Here is a 27,697-nt window from a genome sequence, read left to right as displayed (position 1 = left end):
TCGAAGGGGTGAAGATGTGAAAGAGTGAGAAGTCTCAGAGACGCTCACAAGTCAGAGCATCAAGAAACATCAGTGCAAGCCACTCGTCATTGCATGGATGAATGTTATTGGCTTCTAGAAGTAGTGCAACACAGTTAAGCATTCGGGGTATAATTTGTATGAGTTTTACTTTTTGACTAAGCACAACCAGACTCTAAAGCTCTGTGGATTTTCAATTTAGAAATTCTCACTTTTCAATTTAGAAGTCCTTCCTCTTCACTCCGAATTCCTTCTGTGAAGAAAGCGTGAGTGTATCTGGATGCTTTGCACTGCACTGAAAATTCATTTCCAGCCTCTTCAAGCACATGTGTGTAATTAGACCTCAGGTGAGGCTGTCGCACATTTTGTACTGGAATATTTTTGAGAGAGGTTATCTGAGAGCAGACCAGAGTGAAGTCCAATAGATACTGATAGATATCTAGCAGATAGAGCCCAGCTTACAATAGCTGAGCTGCTTGATTTGGGCTTAACACTCAGTCATCCCTGCTTTAATGCTCCTTTAGGCCGTCTAGTGCATTAGTGCCACTGCATTAACACACTGATGCTCTTAGCCGAGACAGTCAATCCTACTGCACTGTGTGCTGCTGCCGCCATCCAACCAGCGCTGCTGCACCACCATAATGTAGCCTAGACCCAAAGAAGTCGCACCTTTGTGCGTGCTGTGTTCAATGCCATTTTCAGTCCTTGGATTGACAGATAGTAAGCTTCATGGTCTGGAGAAGGATGGAGCCAAAGATGACGCTGCGGGACTGTAGCCACTAGCCCATTAAAATGATTTGACTGTCATTTCCATGCCATCTCCTATTCATCTCCATGGAGATTTGGCTGAGCTTGGGTTGCTTTGTGCCATGATGGATGATGCATTTGCACAGATTTCTGTGGGAAGCTCTTACCCTGAGTTTACTCAAAAAAAGATATTTTAGAGAACTGACTAGTATGCACAATTATATTCGTATTTGGGGTTTCAGAGGGCTTGATGTTCTACGGACTACTGTATATGAACCTTTTGTCTGATTTTTCTTAATTTTCCTGAGAAGAAAATTGGTGTGAAAGTAAGGCAGAGCTTAAAAAAACACTGCTGTAATTCTTTTCAGTGTTAACAGACTCTTCAAATTTGTGTGCCGAGCATTGGTGCTTGGATTTTGTTTTTATGTTTTTTTAATTTCTGCTGAAACCTGATGGTGTACTTTGCACAACTACAGCACTTTGTCAAAGAGTTTGTTCAAATTGTTTCTTGTGAGTTTGAATTTGTGTTGATTTGACTTTGTTAAAGCTGTTCATAACCTGCTGTTCTTTGTCCACTAGCAAACTTCTTCCAAAGCACGCCAATAATCACATAAACTATACTGGCAGAAATATTCACTCAACAATCCAAATCATTGAATTATGGTGTACCATTCACTTCCATGGCTACAGGTCTGTAAAACCAAGAACCTAGATATGCAGAATGCTTCCACAAACATTTGTGTTCAAGTGAAATGTTAATGCTTCAGCTTACCAAGATATTTTGGAAAATTCTATGCTCCCAACTTTGGGAAGATGTGTATATATAGATACAAACAGTGAGTTGATACCATATTAACTCCTATTGATCAGGGAAACAAATAAAGTTCATATTCTTGTGAAAGTAGACAAATACTTTTGTTAAAGTAGTGTAACTAACCACTACAAAAAACAGAATTTTAATTCAGTTGAATATTTTTTTTATATAGCTTCAAATCACAACAACATTTTGAAGGCACTTTATATAGTAAAGTAAATACAGTAATTCAGAGAAAACCTCATCAAACAGACAACCCTACCAAGCATTTGGCAACAGAGGAAAGGAAAAACTCCTTTTTAACAGGAAGAAACCTCCAGCAGAACTGGGCTAAGGGAGGGCCAGTTATCTTGTATCCACAGCTTGAAGTTGCCTCCCACCCTATCTCTAGGGCTGAAGAGAGGTACCTCATTTATCCTCAAGGTTATTCTTCCAATGAACAAACCTCATGGCTTTTGGTGTTTTTTAGAACGTTGATTGACTGGTAAATGAAAGCTTTACCTTTGGGCTCGACACTCTTGTTACTCCAATGGTGCGATACAGCACCAAGCTCCTCCTTCCCATCCTTCACATCTCTTGTTCTGTCACATCTTAAAAGTGTTCAACTTGATCCAGATCTGGCGCTACTAGGGAGGATGCTAAAGTCCATGATTATTGATTTTAGGAAGTCCTCTTATAGCTCATCACCTACTATCATTAAAACTGCTGATATTGGGATCGTTGAGAGTTATAAATATCTAGGTGTGGTACTTGACCATAAACTGTGTTTTGAATCTCATGCTGATGCCACTACTAAAAAAGTTCAACAAAGACTGTTCTTTTTAAGGAAAATGAGATCTTTTAATGTCTCATCTGAGATGTTGTCTTTGTTTTATAGACGTTTTATCGAATCTGTGATGTCTTTTTGTATTGCTGCGTGGTTTGGTAACCTGACGGTGAAGAATAAGAATCGGTTGGGACTTCTGGTAAAAACTGCTAGCAAAATTTCAGGGCGCTGGCAAAATGGACTTTTGGCCATTTACAATAGAAATGTGCTTAGAAAGGCTCATTCTATTATTAATTGTGTGAACCATCCACTTCACAGTGAGTTTGAGTTGTTGCCTTCCGGCCGCCGTTTTAGAGTACCTCTGAGGAGGACTAAAAGACTCCAGGTCTCTTTTATCCCTACTGCGTCTTGTCTCCTTAATGGCAAATAATTGTCCTTGAACTTTCTATCATTATTATTGTTATTATTATTTTATAGTATTGTTCTGTTTATTTTTATCCTGCTGCTAAACTAATTTCCCCTTGTGGGACAATAAAGAAATTGAATTGAGTCCACTGAACCTGTGTTTATTAAAGCAATTGGGCAGACCTTATGCTTTGTGACATTGTGTATTATCATGTAGACCTTATAAAAGGTTCAAATCTGGCAATAAAAATATGCACACAGTTAGTAAATAGACTCGGAGGTGGTGCCAATTAAATCATGACTGATTGCTTTAAGTGGCTACCAAGACAATTCCCACACAATGACACAACTAGCAACTCACTTGATATAAGGCTGGTTAAGACCACACATTGTCCATTGTTGCTATATTCTGAGCCTAAAATTGGTAGCTTTTTCTGACATTCATTTCAGAGTGATTATCCTTAACTGAAAATTCCAGGAGATCAGTCGCTTAAAAACTGATCAAACCAGTGGATAGCAGTGATTTAAGGGCTACGCTGAAGCCTAGAAAATCTAAAAAATAAATAATTTCACAGTATGTAGCATCAAGTGCCAGGTACAGGTACCTTTTCATACTTGAAAGCATAGTTTTGTAGGATGGTTTCAAAGAGAAGAGTACTCCTGGCTTGCTTTTTCATTTCACAGTTGTATTTCATTGATTCTTTACTTCCTGCTGTTCTTTCACTTCCACAGTTTTGAGTTTATTTGGGTTTTTGAATTCCTTTGCAGTCTAAATTGTTGAAAATGATTGGGATCACCTCACATGCAGCAGCAACTCACTTAAACTAACAACACAGCAGGAGTTTTACAATAAAACTGCAACCGGAGTAATTCATAGTGGAAATATCCTCTTTTCTTCTTTTCTGTTTCAGGGCCTCGGTGGGCGTCATGGAACCTCGGGGTGTTCATGTGTATCCGCTGTGCCGGCATCCACCGCAACCTGGGTGTCCACATCTCCAGAGTCAAATCTGTCAATTTGGATCAGTGGACACCTGAGCAGATCCAGGTATGCAAATGATACTCCCCATACTAGTTCTGCTCTTAAGGCTTCTTAATGCATTGATATAATTTGAACCCAGTAATCTGTTATTGTTTAATTCTTTTAATGATCTCTGCCACTTACAAACAAAAGCTCACTGTATTTCTTTATGTAGGTTTTAAATCTATATAGTAAAGATCACAAATAATAGCAAAAACCATAAGACTCATTGTTTTCACTTGTTGCTTGTGTGCAGCGCCTGCATGTGTATCTAGAATCACCTGTTCTGCTTTCAAGGATGATTTACATTTGAAATTAGAGCATTTGGAACAAGGCAAATGGTCAAAATAGTAAAAACAACAGGAGGAAAGATTTATTATTTAGGTCTTTGAGTCTTTTTTTTCTTTCTTCTCATTTTTCATTCAGGCAAAGGCAAGAAACCCACCTCCAAATTATACAAAACATGATCCTTATGATTTTTTTAATTACAGTTATCAAACAGTAATCTGGTTCATTTATGTTTCAAACATAAACAGGAGCTGCTGGTGCTTAATAGGGATGGGAATAGAGAACTAGTTGGCAATAATACACCCTCAGTCTTTTCCTTTTATATGTACTGGCGTGTTTCTTTTTTTATACTTAAGGTTGCTAAACACACCTGAGTTGCCTCCGAGCATTTCAGAGACAATATAACAGCTGTCTTTTAAAGTTTGTCAAAAATCAAGAAAAGACGCAACAAAGTATGGGCTCTATCAGAAAAATTGATAATAACATTTAAAATGAATAATGTCTTGCCAACATGCATCACTAAGGCCTAATGAAGCGTTATGTTTTCATAGTGGATTCTAGAGTCCTCATATAGAGTCCTAGCTCACTGACATTCTCATTTCTTTCTGTACACACATTTGCTGTGTGTTTAAAAACCTTTAATTGTTTTGTTTTTTATATTTTATTGTGTATAATCCATTTTCATAAACAACTATTATCCTTCTGGGCAAAGGACATTAAAGATGGCAGGAAAGGAGGAATGGAGACTGCAGAGAAGGTAGTGAAGGAGGAGGTTAGTGTGAGAGTGGAGGATGCTCAGAGGCAGATAATCTGCTGTGGCGACCCCTGAAGAGAGCAGCAAAAAGAAAAAGATGTATTATACTGTTGTTGTATTTAGAGCTGGCTGAGGCAAAAAAAGAATAAATAAACGGCTCTAAGACATGTTGGCATGAGCAAATGCAAAAAAACCCAGATGGTACCCCCCAAAAAAGTGCATTTTAAGGGTTACCTTGATAGGTGAAGTTATGCATATACTGCAAGGTCACTCTGTATGCACTGACACAGCCTCAGAAATCCACTCTTTAGTATGCATTCAGTGTTTTTACACACACACACACACACGCAGCCATGTGCAGTACATGCACAGCAGCACGTGTGCAAATGCACATGCAGAGGGAATACAGAGAGCCTAATGCTAATTTGTAAGTGCGGAGCTGTGTTTTGTGGATAACTAGCATGTCACATTGATTTTATTTCACACACTGGGTTCGGAGAGCTCTGTGTTTGCATGTGTCTGTGTACATCTGTGAAGCTCACACAGCAGTAATCGCTCGGTGTGTAGCAGGGGAAAGGTGTGCGCCTGTGCGTTTCTCCCGTGCTGTGCCGATCCATCAGCTGAGTGCGAGTGGAACGGGGCTCAGTCTGAATGTTAATCACTGTTTTCAATGACTAATTAATTCTGGATGGCTGATTATTCCGACTCCGTCTCCTCCACTTCTCCTATCATCACCCCATTCATCACCCTCCTCTTAATTTAGCCCTGACACATACGGCCAGTGTGTCTTTCACTTGGCATGTGCGTGTTTGTGTGCGAGTGGGAAGGAATCTGCAGCAAATTGAGTTGAATGCAAATGTGAAGTATGAAAGAACTCGCTGTGTGTGTCTGACAAGGTCTTAAATGTGTTTTACCGACTGCCTTTTCTGTATTAATGACACAGTTCTTCCGTCTTTTCTCTCTCTGCTCTTTTTCCTTCCTCCCCTCCTCGTAGAGTATGGTGGACATGGGCAACACCAGGGCCAGACAGCTGTATGAAGCCCACCTACCGGAGAACTTCAGGCGACCACAGACGGATCAGTATCCTCCTCCTGCTGTCTCCCTCACTCTTTATTTATTAGTCTCAGCCTCTATTGTTGTAAAAACAGATGCACTGGAATAAAGCATCGCTCTCACTGAACACTTTAATCACTGCTTTCATATTACATATGCATTAAAACTGCCAACTTCAGTACACACAGATATAAAAGCCTCTGATTTGCCACATGTCGGGATATCTACATGCAAATATAAAAGCTCCTGTCATCATATAGCTACATATCAACTCTAAATGTCACCATAAATAAGTAGTTTATGCATTATACCACCATACAGGTCAAAGGTTTGGACATATCGCATTATATTAAGCACAAAACTTTAAATATTTCAGTCTTTGGTTTCATAACTGCTTTGTAAACTCTCCATTCATCAGCCAGCTTCATGAAGTCATCACCTGGAGCTCTTCCAGCAGTCTCAAAGGAGTTCCCATATATGCCGAGCACTTGTTGGCTGCTTTTCCTTCACTCTGCGCTTCCACTCATCACAAACCACATCACTTGGATTTGAGGTGATGGGGCCAGTAATCTGATGCAACACTCCATCACTCAGCTTCTTTATCAAATGGGCCTTTAAAGAACCTGTGGGGCTGTGTTCAGGCTGCACAGTGGAGACACTGGGCCATTAAGTCTCAAATCAACACAAGTCTTCTGCCCTCCAATATGCATAAAACTTTTATGGTATAACGTTTGAATATATAATGGTTGCCGGGAAATTTCAGCTTCATATATCAAATCGTTTTAAAGAAATATTTTTTTGAAAGGTGGTCCATCAAACCACTTTGAGCCTTTTTTTCCCGCAGGTTAAAATCTATGACGGTGTTTACACATGAAATTTTTCCCTGGCCTTTCTTATCGTCAGAATCAGAATCTGTAATTTGGAACAAATGCAAAAAAAAAATGTTTGAGTATTGGTTTGTTTAAAATTTGGAGCTGGACTCAGCTTTTTCATATTTTAACCAGCCGATACTCATTTTTTGATGTATGTGAGATGCAGAAAAAAATAACTGGATTTGAATTGAAAATGCAGAATTTACAGCACATTTTAATTTGCAGGGTTTTTTTTTACTGTACAGTAAATTCTTTATGTCCCAATAAGGAAAAATGTAAAAAAAAAAAGTGGTTTTATAATTAGTAAGTAAATGACTGCCAGTTACCTGTTCAATTTATTTTTACTACAAATCCCTAAAATGTTTAAATATATTGTCAGTGATTTTATTTTTTTGCGTTTCTGCTGGAGATTACTGATAAATAATCAAAAGTCAGAAAGCTTTACAGCAACAAGATAAAGATGCAGAGTCCTTTTTCATTATGACGTTACAATCTCAAATCGAACTCATTGTGGTTTTCAGGCTTGAGCTTCAGCTGCACACACATCGCCACACATCATTTCCACACAGAGGCTTGCCACTTCTGCATCTTTCCGCACATTTAACCGGGACATATCGAGCAGTTTGTGTTTATACGCAGAGCTGTAACAGCGCTTTCCAGCTTGCCCTTTTCCAAGATACAAGACAAGACAGCTGTGTGGTTAACACACCAGCATATGTTCATATTTCCACCAGCAGACCAAAATAAATAATCTCCCTGTTTGAAATGCTCCTCTAATACCCTATCTTGTATCTGGCAGGCCCATTTGTGCGGGTGGTCATCATTCTTCACTCTTTTGAAGTCCATTAGTTGTTCTGACAGCATCGCCGCTGGCTGAAAGCAGCAGATAACAGACCCAGGATTAGAGGAGCTCGCGCCTGAATGTGGGTGTTTCTGTGTGTACTCCTCTGTTTATACTCACGCAGCTTCTCAGCCCTGCTGTTTACTGTGCTTATGTATGTAAATGACAAAATGGACTTTGAGTCCCGTCTCTGTATTTTGTGTGTGTGTGAGTTTGAATGCATTAATATTCATAGATGCAGGCGTGTTTTACACAAGTATGGACTAAAATGGGATTTGAGATTAATGTTGTCTTAGAAAATGTTTTAAATACTGTTTTAAATAAAAATACCAGTAATGCAGCAGTATTTTATCACATTAGTCACATTTGAATATGTGCTTTTACTTTAAATGTTTTAATTTTAGACCAGCTTTTTTGTTAGTTATCAATGTGGAAAAAAACCTGAATTATATGAAACTAACAGGAGCATCAAATGTGTAATTTGTAGTGATTTTTGTAGTATTAGGTTTTGAAATTGAAAATAGAAATTGAAACAGCATGTGGGTGGCGCAGATGAGGTCTTTCTGTTGATACTTGGTAAAATATTCCCCAGTATTACAGTGTTATAAATATGAAATGAGTTTAATTGTGACCCAGACTTTGATTTTATGTCAAAGAACAGCAGTCGCCCATATGTCAGAATCCCTGCCCCCCTTTGGTGTGTTTTATCGGTCTTTCATGAGATTTGTGGTCACGTGTGCCTAACCACCGTGTCATCAGGCCACACATTTATCCACTACAGCCGTGAGTGCCATGGTTGCTATCTCAGTGCAGCATCCCAGTTCTGCTCTGCTGTTTCTAGTCAACAGTAATAAGCAGTGTGTTTGAGATGCAGCCACAGCAGGCCTCCTCTTCCAGCCTATCTAGCAGCTCCACTCGTGCGGGTGGTCATCATTTTTCAATCTTCTAAAGTCTTTTACTTGATTCGACAGAAGCGACACTGCTGAAATAGGCAGATAAGAACGTCAGGATTTGCGGCACAGCAGCACGCAGTTGTGTTGGTTTGTGTGTTTAGGGAAAGATAGAGTGAGAGAGTGCGGTTGATTGTTTGTGTATCCTCACTTATCTCACTGTCGTGTGCGTGTTTTTCCTTTGACATTGTTGGGATTCTTAGTGTAAATGTGCTCTCCTATTACCTCAGTTGTTCATGTGTCCCTCTTTTTATCTGGGAAAAGTTTGCTGATCCATCAAATGGAGTGAACATTATAAGTCACGTCACTCGCAGCGTGTGGCAAAGAATCAAAATCCATGTCTAGACCGAGCGTCTTTTATTAAACTTCCCGGTGATTATGAAATGGAGAGACGAGCATCGCACACATGGAAATCAGACATGTTAATAGTTCGTTTTTGTTTTCTTTTACATCATTTTTTTGCCCTTTTTAAAAGAGTAACATTATAACTACGCCCAAAAGTGATACATTCTAGCAAATTGGAAAAGCGGAAGAAAATGGATGGATGGCTAAATTGTATATACATTTAAATACTGTATCTGTTTCAAACATAATATTCAGTACTGTGCAAAAGTCTCGAGTCGACCCTTAATTCTTTTTATAGTTTGCTTCTAATGAGCTGACTTTTTAAGGTGGTGTTGAGGCATCTTTTTCAGGCTGTTTTAATTTTCCCACTCATTTTCAGTCCAGTCCGTGTACCTGACCATGTTCAAATAAATGTTTTTTTGTTAGTTTGTTTGTTAAGCCATTTAAAAGTGACCTGTTAATCATTCGAGCATAAAACTGGACCCAGGATGAACCACTGTTGTATCTACACAGAACAGACAACCTGGCAGAGAAGCGATTTTACATGTCTGTCACCAAAATGCAAAATTTGTTCCCATTTCTTTGGCTGATTTTATGAAAACTGTTAAAGACAACATTTAGACAGAGGAGATCAGGAGAGAGAGCAACAGCTGTCTGATTCATTCAGGTGTCCAACTCCAATTAACTGAAATCCTCTGCAGTATTACGCTGTCTATTATTCTCTTGACATACAGCCTTCTGTTCATGGCCCAAACGTTTAACTGCCGATTGTCAGCAAAGGGGACTTTTCAAATGTCTTAGCCCAAACCTTGTGTTCCTGCCCCAGAAGTGGTTAAAGACTTGTCATCTGAGGCCACTACTAGAAAGCCTTCTCGACGTAACTTTTACTGATTTGGAGTCTTATGTTCTTTATTTAGAAAACACGTTTTTGATGAATTTGCTTCCCTTCAGCTCTCAGTCAACAAATGTTCAGGTATCGATCTTCTAATAGTGCGCTCACTTTAGATCTGCCTCATCGTATTTAGGATACAATTGATCCAGTTTCTGCTGGGCCCTTTTACAAACACTCAGTCTAATCAGGATTTAAAGCTGACAAAGCCCCTCTTCACTCTTTCTGACACTTTCACTTAGTTGTGATACTGTAATTTCTCGTCGGGTTACTTGCTGAGCAAAATTCTGCTGCAGACTTTAGCGAACGCAGTGCAGTAAATATGAAATCCTTTGATTTACATCAACAATCCTCTGATAGATTGATTAAGATAAGATAAGACTTTATTGATCCCACAACGGGGAAATTTTTGCGTCACCTCAGCTCAGGTACAGATATCAGAAGGAAATATAAAAAATACAAATAAGTACAATCAATGGAAAAAAAAGTAAGATAATACACTAGATACAATGGTAGCATACACAGTATGTGATTATGGATATAGTTGGAAATATGGAAGACACAAACTATATAGCTTGGAAGGTCATGGAAGGTCCATTATGCATGAAGTGGTGACCGTGGATGTTCACAGTGTCCAGTGACTTATGACATCGTGATTGAGGAGTTATAGAGTCTAACTGCTGTTGGGATGAATGATCTGCGAAAGCGCTCCTTCCTGCAGCGAGTCAAGCAATTGCATAATTGTTTTTACCTTTACACAAAGTGTTCAACATAGTTACTGGTGCTAATCTCCCAATGTGATGTCAGATTTAGGGATAATGGTCAATATAAAAGAATAAAAGTGATCAGTATTATTATTCTGAGATGTGACGCTTCTGTTACTTGGCCTCTCATCTCACATATTTCTAAGGGGCAAAAGTGTACAAACCTTTGGTTTCAATGTAAGTTGTAGCAAAAACTGCAGCTAAGGTTCCTGGTAATAAAATCCTCTGTAAATAACACCTTGAACTCTTTTCTTGAGGTGATGATTTTGAGTGGAATCTTCCAGAACATTAACTTTAGTCCTTTTTTACCTTTTTTGCATGACTCACTTTCTCTTAAGATTCACCTCACAGATATGTGTCTCGCTGTTTTTCATTAGAACTTGCTGATATAGTTAAGAAATTAACTATTCCTTCCCTGATGACTGGCTGTCCCTGCACAAATACAGCACACAGGTTGAATCTGTTATACTTCTGTCGCCTCTGAGTTTTATAACATAGATAAGGTTCTTATGCTGCAATGAACTAACGTTTGTCGTATGAATCAAAAAGTTCTGTTTTGGTCAAAAGACCTTCTAACAGCCTCCTTGTGATTTTCACTGTCTTGTTGTTTCGTGTTATCCCAATGGTGGTCCCATGAGCATTGTACAGCTTGACTTTTACTTGCTCTTGGAGGGAGCAGGTCTTGCTTGTAGCTTAGTTTTGTACACTTTAGATGATTCCTGAACCTATAAAGATGGTTCTGTGTTCCTGTATACCCAGTGTGTCCAGGTCAGTTGTTGCTTAACCTTCAGATTGTTGTAGAAATGTTTTTGTAGCATCATGAGCAACATCAGCTCTTTTTCTGAAGCCAATGTAGCCTCGTTTCTTCAGGCAAAGAGTCTTTCTGAAATATATGTTGTGAAGACCAGATTTAAGAGATTGCTGTTCAACAAGTAAAGTACAGCCGATCATCATCCCACTAATTGAAAACAGCAGACATGATTACATCTTATTATTGATTGCTCATCACTGTGGTTGACATTTTCCCAGTACATAAATTCTGTCAAATATTTCATTTTAATTTATCTAACAGTTATTCTGTTTTTCTTTTAGCACATTGGGATGATCAGAATGTAGAAAATCTAAACGTTTCCTCCATCACTGAAATGTTGAATCTTGTGCTTCTGACAAATATAGACACAATTGTCTGTAGCATGCATTGGCACTGGCATCATTACTGATGCTAGTCTATGTTAAGAGTTTTTTTAATTGCTCACTCCTGCAATCATCCACTTAACCTTGTTTCAAGGCTCTACATCAGCGTCTGCTTTTGATCCTGACACACATGCTGTAATTCTAGCAGCCTCTTGAGGTCATTGTCAATTAAAGATAAACAAAGCTTTTGAACAGATGGGCACGTTCGTCACCACACATTATCTACATCTCTAATCTCAGTGTATTCAAGTTGACGACTATTCCACAGAATACATATCATAAAGCTTATGAGTGCATGTTGTGAAAGTTTAACCAACTATCTTGAAATATCTTTGGATCCTTATTTTGGGGGATTATTATATAATATTATTTAACAAAATCTCAGTTTCCGTAGTTGCTGGAACATAAAACGTGTATGCATGCGATTTAAAAAAACAAAAACAAGGATTGAAATGACTTTTTCTTCCCCTGCAAGTTTTACTACTACTCCCACCTTTGCTGTGCAGAATTCCCGTGTACATTCGGTCCATGCTGTTTCTCTATGATGCATCTCATGTGGCGTGTGTACGTATTGTCCACTTGGATACCTTTGTGCGCGGCTTCAGTCCTTAACCCCGACCTTCAGAGCAGTGGAAGTCTTTATCCGGGACAAGTATGAGAGGAAAAAGTACTACAACAAAGAGGCTTTGGCCACAGCTCAAGTGAGTATCAACAACACTGTTTGTGTTTTAAAGTTTGTGAGTGTATGTTATTGTTGTGGTTCCATGCAGCGCTGCCACGGTTGGAGGCGATTTCATGTAACCTCAGTGTGAGTGGTTGCTTGGTGGCTCTTTGATTGTCAGGATGTGCTTAAGACAGAAAGCAACATAAATGTAAAATGACGCCTTTTCTGTCTCTTGAGCTTTGCTTTTTTTATTGGGAAACCTCCCTTTTTCCCCTCTTTAAAAAAGAAAAAAAAAAAAAAAGCTTTAACAGTAGCAAACACTGCATGCCAAAGTTTTCTTTAATCATGAATCCCTTGCCTTTTCCTGAAAGGCTAAAACCTGCAACAAATAGTGTTTGGCAGCTGCCGTGTTTAAAGTTAAAATGTGTTAGTCATTATGTTTGGCATCTTTTCCTTGCACAAGACTTGTGAATGCCTTCCAGTAGGAACTTTTCATGCCAGAACCTCAGTTTCTTTCAGTGCACTCTTTCACTCAGCCTGAAAAATTAGTTGTTGTTTTTTTGGTTTTTGTTTTTTTTAACTGCCACTGACCTTTTGTGCACTTTAATCTGTTGTAAAAAGGATAAAAAAAATCTTTTTCAACCCAAACAATAGTCTTGCTGGATCCAATACAAAGAGTTGCTGAACACAGTTGGAGAATAACCTTTCAAAAACATTGTTATCTTCTCATACAGGTCTTTATCAGTAAGTAGATATCTGTCTTTATGTGTGTGTGTGTGTCAGTGTCACGACTGAAGCTCTGTGTGGGTGAAGGGAGAAAAAGGACATGATGGTGTAGGTGTGTTTGTGGGCGGATGAGTGCACATATCCTTGTCTTGTTTCCACAGAGATATCAGAGGTGTGTGCATCTCTGCATGTTTCAGTGAGTGGGCTGTTTCTGTACTGTGAGTTACTCCGTGAAGGGCGGTGTGAAAGTCCACAGAAATTGGTGTGGTGCAGTCAGACTGTGTGTCTGTGTTCACATATGTATCACCTTGTATACTCCCAAAAAAGGACAAAAAAAGGAGACAACTTTCCGCTGTTATTATCCATAAACAACAACAACACAAGTTACATTCACTTCTACAAATAAAACTCCAGTATTGGACATACGAACTGTTAGGCTAACTTGTAACTAGCCATCTTTAGCAATTTAGCAACAGAAATAATCTCATAGTTTTTGGACAGATTTGAATTAGCTAGTTAACGCTAGCTTACATGTCATGGTTTAGTGAAACACTAAAATTGGACTTTTCTTAACATCAATGCTTTTCATAGGCTCATGTTTTATGTTAGAGTCTGACCAAAGTTGGATTTTAAGCAGATATAATGTCAAAATGTCAAAGTGTGCTAGAGTTTATTTAAAAGTTTCAAATGGTGGTGTCATAATGTATTACCTTTGATATACTGTATTTAACACACTGGGTAACTTTCATCGATCTGCCTTTTCAAAGGCTATCCTCCTCCTGATGTATTTTGGTACTGAAGTAAGTATAATCTCAAATAACTTTAATTTCACTGGCTATTCAAAACAGCCCTAGAGCATGATGCTACCACTACCATGCTTGACAGTGGATATAGTGTTCTTAGGTTTGAAAACACACAATGAGTTGTATGTTTGTTTGAACTGATGATTTTGGAATCTGCAGTTGCTCAAAGAGACCCTCCCAACTTGTGTAAATCTACAATTCTCCTTCTTAGATTCTCACTGAGTTCCTTGGACTTTACCATTGTTCTGAGTATTGGTCAGTTAAATAAGTGCTGTCAAAAAAATCCTGTCTATGTCGGCAAAGAGAAATGCCCGTTTGTTGTCAGTTATAATTACTAACAAGAAGCTAATAATCCGTTTCCTGGTCAAGTTAAAGACATTGTAGAACCTTCAGCACCACTTATTCAACGATCTAAGTCAGTATATGGTTTTATTTGATCTTGTGTGGATTAGAGAAAATCCAGTTCAAACTGTACAATCAATCTGCACCGAAAAAGAAATCATCAACAGCTCCATGACAATTTGTGCTGGTAAGTGTATGCATGTAAACTTTGGACCACAACTGAATACTGTATATAATCTATATTCAATACTGATGCTCATTTGGGTAACGCAAAGACATTAGATACTTTTCAAACTTCAGCAACTTCCACCAGCGTGCTATGTATGAGGTGTTTGTGTCGATATTCTGTGTTTGGTTGTGTTCAGCGGTGTTGCTTTGCATTATGGCCAAATATCTACACTTTAGTCTCGTCTGTCCAATAATGAGGTTTATGGGGTTGTAAACAAACCAAATGAGTATATATGTTTTTTTTATAGGTTTGGCTTGGAGTTGTGTGGGAAGAGTGTTGAAAGAATTTGGTCCAAGTGTTGTTTCACTTCTGAAGGTTTCCTGCACTATTCTCACACTGGCACAGACATTATGTGCACTTTGTAGTAGAGAGTTCAGAAGGTTAAACTACCTGATCCAATGAACGACTTTAAAACTTTAGATCAGATTAAATCTGACATTTGCTGGTTCACATGCAGCGCTGTCAGGGAATGTCTAGAAAAATTCAGGCGTGCTGAGCCTATGTGATGAAAGCTTAGGCCGCTGAACTATTACTGCATGAGCTTTTTTGTTACATTTTTAAGCCAATAGGTGAGAGGTGTAAAACAATGAAAGATGGAATATTAGACTAATGCAGTGGTTCCCAAACTTTTTTTGCTGGGCCCCCCTTTGTTTTACAAGAAAAATGTTCGCGCCCCCCGCGTGCACGCGCACACGCGCAAACGCGCAAACACATCCTCCAACCACACACACCCATATTTGGCTCCATTGCGGTTTATTTCACACCTCAAACATTTAGTAAACAATTAAGCAAATACAAGTAATCTGCAATAAATTACAGGTAGTAATAAAATAAACTACTAACTCTTTTACGCTACGTCCGCACCTACACGGGTATTTTTGAAAACGCAGCTGTTTCGTCCACACGTAAACGGCGCTCGAATCACCGAAAACTGAGATTTTTTAAATCCTTTTTTGCGTTTACGTGTGGACGAGGAATACAGAGTACAGAGCCTTTTTTCATGTCACGCTGTGTGCCATGTTATTGTTTACATAAGATGAATTGCAGAATGGCAGATAGAGACAAAATACTGTTAATCTGACTATCTGCAGGTTTTACACGCTTACATATAAGCACACAGTTACTGTCCCTCCATTTACAAAGGCAGAGGCGTCACGGTGTGATTATTTTAGGTGTAGTTGTTTTTTCCCTGTGTAATAATATTCAACATTGCTATCAATACATTTTTCAAAAAATGCCTCACTGTGCAAAATAGGTTTAAAAACATAAACAGCTGTAGGATACTGTTTGTCCGTAATTTGAACCGAGGGAACAAATCGTGGCAGGATCAGCCTGATATTATTTGTATCCCGCTGTAACTTTACTGCATAAAGTATAGTATAGTATGTATATCTCCAAAATGTCAGGAATAGTTATTAATAGTCATTACAAGAAGTGTTTGTGAACTAAAAATCAAGAATGTGGGATACTGTTTGTCCGTGATTTAAACAGCCCAGCGCTGCTCCCAACAAAGGGAAAACCAATTCTGCAGGGGAGACCTACCTCGGCATTTGTGCAGGTGAAGCAAAAGGGAAGATTTGCTTCATCATATTTTCTAGTCTTTGGCTTAGAAGTTGAAGTTGGTTTGGAAACATATTCGATTAGATCAGACTGATCTAATCGATCTTAACTCTGAGCTTTGCCTCACAGGCAGTACTTGTAGATATGCTCACCTCTTTATTTCAAATTGAGCCCTGTCTGAAACAAAATAGATAAAAACAGAGAATCTGATGCGACAATTGTGGTGGACTGTGTGGAATTCAGAAGGATGCAATCTTTGCTGCAACAGCATCACATCCATCACCTGCAGATTTCAGCTGCCAACACCACCCAGCATGCTGTTTAAAATACATAGATAAATAAAATCAATAATAATAATACAGTGTGATGATGCAACTGCAGTGACAGAATGACACAAAATGTTTCTGGGTGCTGTTTGTCCAATCCATAAATCAAACCAGTGGATGCCTTAGAGTCATTCCAATACACGAGCACACATGTGCATACGCCAACTGTAGCTCAGGGTTACTGTAGCCCGCCCTCTCCTCTTCGTTCTCCATCTGCGCGAAACTGCTTAAAGTGATAATGAGTTGTTTTTAATAATTAATTTGCATATAAAAGCCAAGCTGTCTGCGTGGGTGGCAGAAACAGATCCTAGATCACAGTCTGGCTGCTGGCAATGCTTCAGAGAAAGCCAGAGACAACACAGAGTGTGTGAGAGAGAGGCAAGAGGCGAGTGGGACAAAGGGGGGAAAAATGCATAAACTGAGAAACAGAAGCGAATGAGGGAAACTTAGACATTGCAATGGAATAAATATGCACCAGAGGAAGCCTGCTGTGAACAAGCCAGTGTGAATTAAAACACTGCTTGGTTTTTATATTTCAGTGTTTCCTTTGTGCTGAAACTTTTTGTTGTTCATTTTGTCTGCCTGCTGTCAGATTGAAGCCTCGCTAGTTTGAGTGAAGAGCATTTTTGTAACGATTGAAATTGCTTTGTGTCATTTCTGTAATGTTATTATTACATCACAGTGTTGACTCGAGGGCTTTGTATTTACAGATAAACACGCTGTGAAGACGAAGGTTGCTTTTCTCTGACAAATGTAAGCCTCATGTTCGCAGACATGAGGATGACGACAGCAGCTGATGCTGTTCCACTTGTTTATGTGCCTTCTATCAGGCAAGGGACAAACTCAGGCTCAATACAGAACAAGCCAGCCATGATTTTTATTTATTTATTTGTATATTAAACGAGGTTACTGTACTGTTTGCAGATATGTAAGCATATAAGCTATGCTGCTGCAGAAGGAGGAGGCTTTCCCCAGGCAGCCCTTCCAAACAAGCCGTTCCTGATTGTACTGTCATGAACTTTTAACATTTAACATGCTGACTGAATCAGAGATGTGGCTCTCGAGTTTTTTGCAATTTGTCTGAGAATGTATGATCTGACCGTGGGGTGAATTGTCTGGGAAGATTGTGGCATTGTGTTGACACATACCTGGATATTGCAGACCAGCAAAGTGCCAGATTTTCTGCTTTTATTGAGGTGGTCACACTTGTTCCTGATCATCTATTCATGTTAGCTGCAGTTCGCTTATACTTTTATACTTATATTGGCTTATACTGCACACACATACACTGAGTGCACAATTATTAAAGTTGTATTTTTGAGCATTAATTTCATTATGGATCAAGGACAGTCAGTCCAAAATGTTAATTAACCTAAATGTTTAAGAATGTAAAAGTGAATTATGCAATTAATTTTAAAAATGAACATTTTCCCATCTCTAGTTTGTTTGCAAATGTTAAAGTGAGAATAATAAAACAACTATAACAACTACAACTATTATATATACATATAAGCATTTCTGACATGTCAAAATAAAAAAATAAAATAAAAGAATCAGTGACCAATATCGCCACCCTTCTTTTCAATAAGTGTCACAAGCCTTCCATTCATGGAGTCAGTTTCTTGAGCTGATGATGATCAACTTTTTGTGCAGCAGAAGCCACAGCCTCCCAGACACTTCAGAGAGGTGTACTGTTTCCCTACACTGTAAACCGTTTAAGCAAGGCCCACAGGTTCTCACGGGTTTAGGCCTCCTTCCTGACCTAGGCCATGTCATTATCTTTTCATCCTTAAGGCGTTTACTGGCTACCCATGTACTGGAGTACTTCGATGCATGCGATGGAGCATTGTACTGCATAAAAATCATGGTCTTCTTAAAAGATGCAGACTTTTTCCTATACCATTGCTTGTAGAAAGTGTCTTCTAAAAACTGGCAGTAGGTTTTGGAGTTGATTTTCGAGCCATCTTCAACCCGAAAAGGTCCAACCAGCTCATCTTTAATAATACCAGCCCATACCAGTACCCCACCTGCACCTTGCTGGTGTCCGAGTCGAAGTGGAGCTCTGTGTCCATTATTGATCCAGCCACAGGCCCATCCATCTGGTCCATCAAGAGTCACTCTCATCTCACCGGTCTATAAAACCTTTGAAAAATCTGTCTTCAAATATTTCTTGGCCCAGTCTTCACGTTTGTGTGTTTTAACTGTTTACTCAGTGGAATCTGGTGGCTTTGAGACCAAGAAAGTGACTTCAGTAGTTTTCATAAAGGGCTGTCTGGTGTGTGTTTTTGCTGACCCTATCCACAGCTTTAGCTCTAACCTTCCTGTTAGCAGCGTGCTGTGGCTCTGTCCTTCACATTAAGTTGTGAGCAGTGCAGTTGTAGCTTAATGCTTAATAGTTATCTATCTGTAGCATCTCAAGTGGAGAAAATTCTGACTTGTGAACTTGGAAGGTGGTCTGTTCTTCCAGGAGGCTAAAGGAATAGTAAGTGATAGTAAGGGACTTGACTTATATCAGAACTTTACAAACATGTTTGACTTAAAAAGAACAAAAACCTTTGTCCTTGAGTTCATTATTAAAGTCTCCTGTTTGAACAACTGCGTTTCCATATTTGAAGCCAGATCTTCTGTTAGCAAGAGATGTGATACAACAGCTTCTTACCATTTCTGAAAGTCTGAGAGGGGGAAAAAGAGATTGTGTAACGTCAAACAGCCTTGTTGATGCTTACAAATCCTACTGCTTGAAGTTCTGTTTTTTTTTTTTTTTAACTTCTTTAGAAAGCCAGTAAAAAGAGAACTTGATAGAGTGCAGTGGTCTTTTGTCATGTCTGAATGTATGCATGCTTTTCCCCTGCCTGAGTAGCATGCACTCATTGTTCTGCTGTGAGTAAATTAGTTGGATTGTGTTTGTGTATAAACCACAAATAATTTCAGTGTTACTGGAATCAACAATCCATCAAAGTGCATCTTGCAAACCCTCGGTGATGAGCCCAGTGATTGGCCTAAAAATGTCACAAGAGAGCAGCACGGTCGCCTTGGAGGAAGGCTGCTGATTTTTAACCTTATTTGCCTGTGTTAGTCATGAGTGTCCTCCCTGCAGTGTCCACAGTACTTACCAATGTTGTGCATGTTCTAGCAGCCAGCTGTGGCAACCTAGTTAACTTCTGTCATGCTCTGACATGTTATTTTCTGACGTCAGTGGATAGCAGATGAGCTACGGGGAAAGTTAGACAGAGGTCGCTTTAAGTTTGTTTGTTTTTTTTGGTTCAGGAGAACAACACAGATTTCGTGAAAAGGATGGGTTGACAATTACATTAGATTGCGGCTTACATTGCAGCTACTTGTTGTGCAATTTAAATGAGTCACTTTTACCTTTTCATTTAGCCAGCATACAGTAGACATTAAATCCACCTGAAGCAGAGATCAAGGGTTTGTTCTTCTCTGAAAATGATCCTTAACAACAGAGCTAACATCCTGGGGGACTTTGTTCCAGGCAGACAAACAGCTTTTTACTAACCAATCTAATGCTATAGATGTGGCTGTTAGTAACATCGGAAATATATAGAAGGTGACATTCAAAGTAGTCCCAAGGGTCCCAGTGGTCATAGCAGCAGTAGGAACCGCAACCCCCAAACAGGAAGAGTGGCTCCAGCATGACATCAGGAGTCTGTGTCCGGTAGCGTGCGGCCCCAGAATCGACTATGACACGAGAGTAGAACTAATATGGGAATTTTTTTTTTTTTAAAAGACAGGTTTTTTTTTCCTGTTTATGTTTGTCACACTTAATTGTTTCAGATGATCAAGGAGTTGTAAATATTAGACAAAGATAACACATGTAAACACAAAATGCAGTTTCTAAATGAATGAATGTTATGGTTATGGTAGTGTGATGGTCTGGGGCTGTTTTGCTGCCTTAGCACCTGGGAGACCTGTTGTGGTGAATGGAGCCATAATTTCTGCTGTCTATCAAAACATCCTGAAGGGAGAATGTCCGAACATCTGTTTGAGCTCAAACACACTTGGATTCTGCAGCAGGACAATGGTCCAAAAGACACCAGCAAGTCACCTCTGATTGGATTAAGAAAAACAAAATGAAGACTTTGAAGTGGCCACCTCAGAGTCGTGACCTGAATCCGATTGAGATGTTGTGGCATGATCTTAAAACGGTGGTTCATGCTCAAACCCTCCAATGTGGCTGAATTGTAACAATTCTGCAAAGATGAGGGGCCAAAGTTCCTCCACAGCACTGTGAAAGATTCATTGCCATTTATCACAAATGCTTGGTTGCAGTTGTTGCTGCAAAGTGCGACCGAACCAGTTATTAGTTTTAGGGCATAATCACTTTTTCACACAGGACCGTGTAGATTTCGATTTTTTTCCCCCTCTTAGTGATAAACACTATAATTTAGAAACTGCATTTTGTGTCAGAAGCATTTAATTGAAATCAGGAAGGGGACAAAGACTTTTTCACAAAACTATAGATACTTTTTATTTGGTGATTTAAAACCAAATATGTCTGTCCATCCATCAATCCATGTATCTTCCACTTATCTGGGGCCAGGTTGCAGGGGCAGCAGCCTAAGCAGTTGGGTCCTGCGTTGGGTCTACCCTAAGGGAGACGCCACAAACCTGGCTTTAAAATCTAATATTCCAGTATATTGGTCCAGTACACTTGGATCAACTGGTTGTTGTGTTTTGTGACATTCCAAGCATGTGCGTTGCCAGCAGGGAAGTTGCAAAGGGACCTGGTGGACAGACTATGCAACATCAACACTCATAACATGGCTGAAGGATGTTTCTCATGTTTCTTCTTTACTTTTTACATTTTTATTTAACAGTATTTCTAAATTAAGACAGTTATATATTGAGAAATGGCTAATATCAGCCAACAGTATTGGACTGCAGGTAGCTCTGAGCTCCATACGATACTGCATAAACTCAGTTTCCTCAGATTTTGTTGTCACAACTCTTTTCTGTTTATTTCATGTTAACATCCCTCTCACCCCAACCGGTCGCGGCAGATGGCCGCCCCTCCCTGAGCCTGGTTCTGCTGGAGGTTTCTTCCTGTTAAAAGGGAGTTTTTCCTTCCCACTGTCGCCAAAGTGCTTGCTCATAGGGGGTCATATGATTGTTGGGTTTTTCTCTGTATCTATGAAGCGCCTTGAGGCGACTTTTGTTGTGATTTGGCACTATATAAATAAAATTGAATTGAATTGAATTGAACATGATTTAATTGAACAAAAATTGAACAAAAAAAAATGCACCACACTCAGGAACTATTTTTGCTACTGGATTAATTGTCGACTGTCAGACTTTTAATTCTCACACTGAAAATGCTACATACAGATGAATAAAATCAACATTCTGTAATTTAGTTCTTTTAGTTCCAAAGTGGGAGTTTTCTCACTGTAAAGACTTGAGTTCATTTTTGACTGTGTGCTCTGTGTTCTTGAACTTCACCTGAATTGTTCAGTTTTTGGTAGTATTTCCGCTATTTATTTTCTACAAAAAACAATTGGTTTATAGGTCTACTGTATAGAATTTAGGGGAGTGTCGTGGTCAAAATTGAGTATAATATTTTAATATATTAGTGATTACATCCACTAATTAAATTACTTAAAAACAGGTCACTCCCTTACAGCTTTCTAGCTTTTTCTCCGTTGTCAAACCTCAGTAACCAAAAATAGTTTTCTAGTTGGTATTCAGATCTTACTTCTAGGTGCTTGGTTCTTTAAATACTAATTAGCAAAATTAACAGGATGGTGAACCTGTGTAACTTTATTCAGTATTACATCAGGCTTCAATATGATATAGGGATGCAATGATGGTTGCATTCTCCAAGCCATGACCCAAATAAATTACTGTGTCTATTTATTCAAATCATGGACATTTAAAAAAAGAAAAAACCCACATCAGCTCTTATCATCAGCAGTACCAAGCTAGCAGTGTTAGCCTTGAAAGCTGGGTATCTGCTGTTTTATTTATTTATTTATTCATTTATTTATTTTTTCTTCATGTGTTTGGTCACATGATTTAATGATCCTTCCTGCTCCAAGAACCTGCAATGTCTCTGCTCATGAAAGCATGATTCAGTTCATGGTTATAAATAATCATCCTGATATTTGCCTGCTTGACGTTAGCCAGGTTCAAGATCGTCTGTGAATCTATGCACACACTGCACTGTAGTTTCAAGACATTTATCATCTCAACCTTTTAAACCCACGGTCTGGTTCAAGACACCGTTCTCAGACCAGTTAAATACTGAAGCTTGTCACTTGCATTACTTCAGCTCTTTTTGCTGAGAGAAAACACAATTCAATGCAACACTTTAAAAACATTTGAGGACCCTAATGGTGAGTTGAGTCTCGTGTGATGCTTCTTGAATGTGTGTGACAGATAATTGCAGCACTTAAAAAAAACAGCATGTACACTCAAGCCACTAAATAGCTCAGTATAAAAAAATGACACGTTAGGCGGTGCTCGAATATCGACCGTTGCAAAGATTTGCCGAGCACTTCAAAAGTGAACAGTTAGGTAACACTCTCGTTCATGTGATTTGATGTCCACAACTTTTGTCTAGTCTGAAAGCTGTTATCTCTTTGAGCTAGAACACCTGTTTATTCTCAGTGCACTGGTTATTATAAGGCAAAGTGTCTAAAATGAGAGAAAGAAAATCCCAACTGAGTTCATGCTGAACTCTGAGCAAGTATTTGGTGAGTGGGGGGAGAAAAAACTCCCTGCAGAGCCAAGCTCAGAAGTTTCTTTCAGGTTAGTTTCAGAATATTGACAAAAATGCGGAAAAAACACATCCCTATACCTCATTTTTAAAGCCAGTGTGATGCACAGAGCTGTAGTGGGATAAAGTTATCCCATGAGCCAAACCATGAGGATATGGGAAAGAGCTGTTGAAGCTAGTGAAGAAGAGAGGTGACCATCAGTGAGCAGCAGTATGGCGTCATGCAGGGAAGATTACTACAGGTGATGTTTGCTTTGAGAGATGGAGAAGGTCAGAAGGAGTGTTACTGTTTTCCTCGTTCTTCTTTGATCCTTTGCTCATACTGAGGCTGCTGGTTATCCACTTTGTCTTTGTTACTGTGTTTAAAATTTCCATATTCATCTGCGTGATTAAGTTTCTTATGTTTGTTGGTACTAACCCCCTTTTAGTTTACTTTGATGAACCTGGACTGCAGTGAGAGGTTTCTACGTTAGTGACACTTGTGAGTGTGCACGTAACTGTTTTCCTGAATAATTGTGTGTGTTGCTCATGCGTGAAACGGACCGGCTCATTACTGGACATATGTGAGACTCGCTGCCCGTTCACTTGTCAGGGCCAAGAGGGGGCCTGGCCCATCAATCAGTGCATCTCTAACCACAACACATAGCTCAAGGTCACTTAACAGACTGCTTTGTGAGAACACTGTGGAAGTGGATTAGAGCTCAAACACCTAACACTATCCCTCGGCCTCCATAATTCTTGTTTTATTAGTCTCTGTGTAACTGTTCCACTTCTCCGCGGTAAGTGTTCTCTGTAAGAGTACAAAAGAAGCTGTTAAAGGTCTGGCCAGCAGACAAATTTCAGTAAAGATGTTAAGCATTTTTCTCTCTCACTATCAGCACTCACCACACTAGAGAGCCAGACACTTCCATCTCTAAGTCCTAATATCTATTCAACCTCTGTTCATCCTCTTTCACCCAGTGCGTACTAGTCTTGTTATCTATCCTTTTTATATCCCCCCTCGCCCTCCCCTCCCTCTGCATCCCTTTAGCCTCACCCTCTTACTCTCCAGCCTCCTTTCTCTTTATATTCATCATCAGCCCATCTGTGCCTGTTTAGTATTGACATCTCCAGCAGCATCAAAGTCAGAAGATGAGGAAGTTTTGAGAGAAATGTATAAAAAACAGCCTTAAAAGACATCAACAGAATGAGTTAGGGGGGTAGAAAATGCTCTGAATTCACATCTCAGCTGCGCTGCTTTCACCACCACAGGCAACAAGAGCAGGAGAAGGGGGAGGGAGGAGAAGAGAAATGTAGAAAGATGAAAAATAGAGAAAACAGTTCTCTGTTCTGGCCTCAGAAAGACATACTGTAGTCAGCGTTACTTTCCTCCCTGAGGTGGTTTAGGGAGCGGAGGAGGGGAGGATGGCACTGAGAAAGGAAGGAAGGTGGGTTGATGTTAGTGATGCAGTGTAACATCTTTTCTTGGAATGTATTTTTCCCAGGGAGTTAAATACTAAAGAGTGTTTAGGCGTGCATCACTTTAGCCTCATTTTAGCTTCCAACAAAACAAACAGTGTTGTGTGCAGGAGCTTAACAACAGTGTGCTACTGGAACTTTGTAGCTTGGTTTGAGACAACAGGACTGACACCCACAGCTTTCTTTTCTTTCTGTTTATTTAAAACTTGCTACTACAATTGAACCAGGGAAGGTTTGTCTGATCATCAAGGTAGGATCACTTGAGCTTGGACCAAGAATTGGATTCACTGTTCAGCTGTTCCTGGTAGCGTGAGTCAATTCACTCGCTTAATTAACAAAAATGGACAATTATAAATATACATTCAGCCAACCATCATTTTATAGTTCCACCTGTGATCCAGTACACTCCCAGGCATTGTGAGACATAATCCCACAAGTTCTGGATCTTATTCTGTGCCTTCTCCCTGCTGGATGTGCCTAGAAAATTTCCAAAGGAAGGCCTCGAGCTTGCATGCAATCACATGCCCAAACCACCTTAACTGTCTCCTTTTGATGCAAAGAAACAGCTGCTCTACTCTGGACTCCACTGACACATACAAACTCTTCTTTCTGTATGAACTCAGGTACACACTTTGCTATTTTGGATTCTCCAAGACAAAAGAATAAAATATAAAACAGAGTTGCGACATTATCTCTTTTTTTTCTTCCTTCGTATCTTTGGTGCTTCATCTCACAGTGAGACAAGTTTCAAGCTGTCCTCGTAACAACAGGAATAAAATTCTGACAGTATCTCGATGTCTGTCAATGTGACTGTGCTACAGTCCTAATCAATTAATGCATCATTAAATGATGATCAACCAGACACCAGTAATTTATGGATGAGAAGTAAAAAAGAGCCGGCAGGTGCTAAAAAATAAACCTTAGAACAGGCTTTCCCCCGCAGCACGCCGTGTAATAAATACTCACAAAGAAAACGACGGCCTTTACAACTTATGTCTAAAAATGTGTAGTTTCATACATCGGTTAAAACACTCGACTCCAGCTACATGACGCGCAGCTGGAAACACTTCCCGCAAGTCGAGCTGCCTGAGATTCACAGAATTTACAGAAAATGTTACATTTTTGTGATTTATATCGTTATCGGGACGATAGAATTCTTATATCGGGATATGAGATTTTGGTCATATCGCACAGCCCTAATCCAGGTCATCGGAGTCTAAGGAAAGAAAAGAGTCTGGACTTCGTTAAGTTTCTTGAAGACATTTCACCTCTCACCTGAGAAGCTTCTTTAGTTCTAAGAGCAACTGGTGGAGAGTCCCCCAAGAGAGTCATGAACCCCCTATTGATCCTCTACCTAATCACACGAGCCAAGGTGTGAAAACGGGTTTGGACAGAGAAGACAGATGGTTTGAAAGAGGAGTGAAAGAAGCCATCTATGTCCACTGTGAACAACCATCTTTGAACAGAGGCGGTGGCTTACGACACCCTCTGCCATCTATAATCCAGTTTTGAGATCCCTTCCCAGACACCTTAATGCCCACTCACGTCCTGGGCCATATGACCTTAGGAAATCACATGATAGGGTGAGGCTAGGTGATTAGGTAGAGGATCAATACAGGGTCCATGACCCTCTTTGGGGACACTCCCTTAGGGCTTAAAATCTGGGACTCTCCACCAGTTGCTCTTAAAACTGAAGAAGCTTTTCGGGTGAGAAGTGAAACGTCTTCAAGAAACCTAAAGAAGTCCAGACGCTTTTCCCCCCCAAGCTCCTTAGACTACAAACATCCATGGAAATGCAGTTTAGAAGTTCAGTTCTAACGATTTTGAAAGTCAATATTTTGTATGGCTTCCTTTTATTCTTCAGCACAGCCTGAACTCTGTGAGGCAACTTCAGGAATAGCTCTCCAGGCTTTATGAAGAGCATCCAAAGCTTTTTTTGGATGCTGCTTTTTGTTCTGCATCAAGATGATATTACAATGCTTCAGTAATGTTGCGGGGGTTGTATCTTGCTAACATCAAGGAGTTAAACTTTAGACCCAGGAGTTCTCTGATTTTTCTCCAGTATGTGTGGATTGTAGTTTTATCACGAGAGCATGATTAAAGCAATTTCAGACTCTAACATTTCTCACTTTTTATGGTTTTCATTTATACTGGTCCTGGGCAAAATCTTGTTAAACATTTCCCCGTTGCTCCATGCGGCTCAGGCGGTGCACTGTGTCATTTTCACCCATGTAACAGACTGCAAAAGAAATGTATATATTTTTAGTGCTTTTATGACCTCATTACTTTTGCTGCTTTTAGGAATAATTACTCTGTTCAGCTGTTGTGTGGAGAGGCAGTAAGTGGAGACGATGTGCAAATCTTGAGGGAGGTAGCTGGAGCCGTGGCGCATGTAGAAAGGCAGCAAATAGCCAGATGGCAAAGAATAAACAAGGAACAGATAAAGACAAAGGCAAGGTAGCATCACAACTGTTTAGTTAAATCTGCTAACTGACATGTCTCATTACAGCCAGGAAAGTTTTAGACTGTTATGTGATGAAGTGGCTGATGGGATTGGTATGAATTTTGAAGACGGACTGAAAATGGCAGCAATTACTGTAGAAATTGTGTTTTCATTCCTTGGTGTTGGGCTGCCTTTCGCGATGGATTTTCTTTGCAGAATGCAAACGTGTAAAATCATCAAAATATAAGGTTTGAATTCTGTGCCAAAAACACGAAATCTGTAATATATCATGCATGCAGATGTTTGCAGCGATGGAAATGAACCTTTGTGGACCATATCCTTTTCAAATTTCCCTGCTAACAGCTATCTGTTATTTGATTGATCGTGCAGCCTTACAGCTCATATACTGTATGTCAGCAGAAGTCGGATCAACACAGTATTGGGCACATGGTCATCATGTTATGCCCGATCGCTGTAAATAAGAAGAAAACTTAATGCAGTTCAAACTCCGTCTAAATCTGTGCTTGTTAAATTACCGCGACTAAATAATAATTAGTCAGATCTAAAGTAATTTATTTGGAAATGATTTAATCGATATTTTAAATCAGTGAGTAGAAAGCACTGATCTATGTCAGGTGAAATCACCCAATATTTCACTCATCTCTTTGAGCAAAAAGCATACAGAGAAAATGGGT

General features: G+C 39.5%; 1 protein-coding gene across 4 annotated transcripts in view; it reads left to right on the top strand.

Moving 5' to 3' along the window:
* The window catches only part of LOC146504938 (stromal membrane-associated protein 1-like), a 141,355-nt gene that overhangs the window by 15,700 nt on the left and 97,958 nt on the right, over positions 1 to 27,697 (top strand). For all 4 annotated transcript variants that reach the window (XM_085182895.1, XM_085182894.1, XM_085182896.1 and 1 more), the window contains exons 2-4: positions 3,662 to 3,795; positions 5,805 to 5,890; positions 12,344 to 12,419. In XM_085182895.1, the coding sequence (XP_085039021.1) occupies positions 3,662 to 3,795; positions 5,805 to 5,890; positions 12,344 to 12,419 (296 nt within the window). The remainder of the gene's footprint in view (positions 1 to 3,661; positions 3,796 to 5,804; positions 5,891 to 12,343; positions 12,420 to 27,697) is intronic.

This window comes from Neolamprologus multifasciatus, chromosome 13, assembly GCF_963576455.1.
Source record: "Neolamprologus multifasciatus chromosome 13, fNeoMul1.2, whole genome shotgun sequence".
Classification (NCBI taxonomy): Eukaryota; Metazoa; Chordata; class Actinopteri; order Cichliformes; family Cichlidae; genus Neolamprologus; species Neolamprologus multifasciatus.
This window is presented reverse-complemented; position numbering and strand designations above follow the sequence as displayed.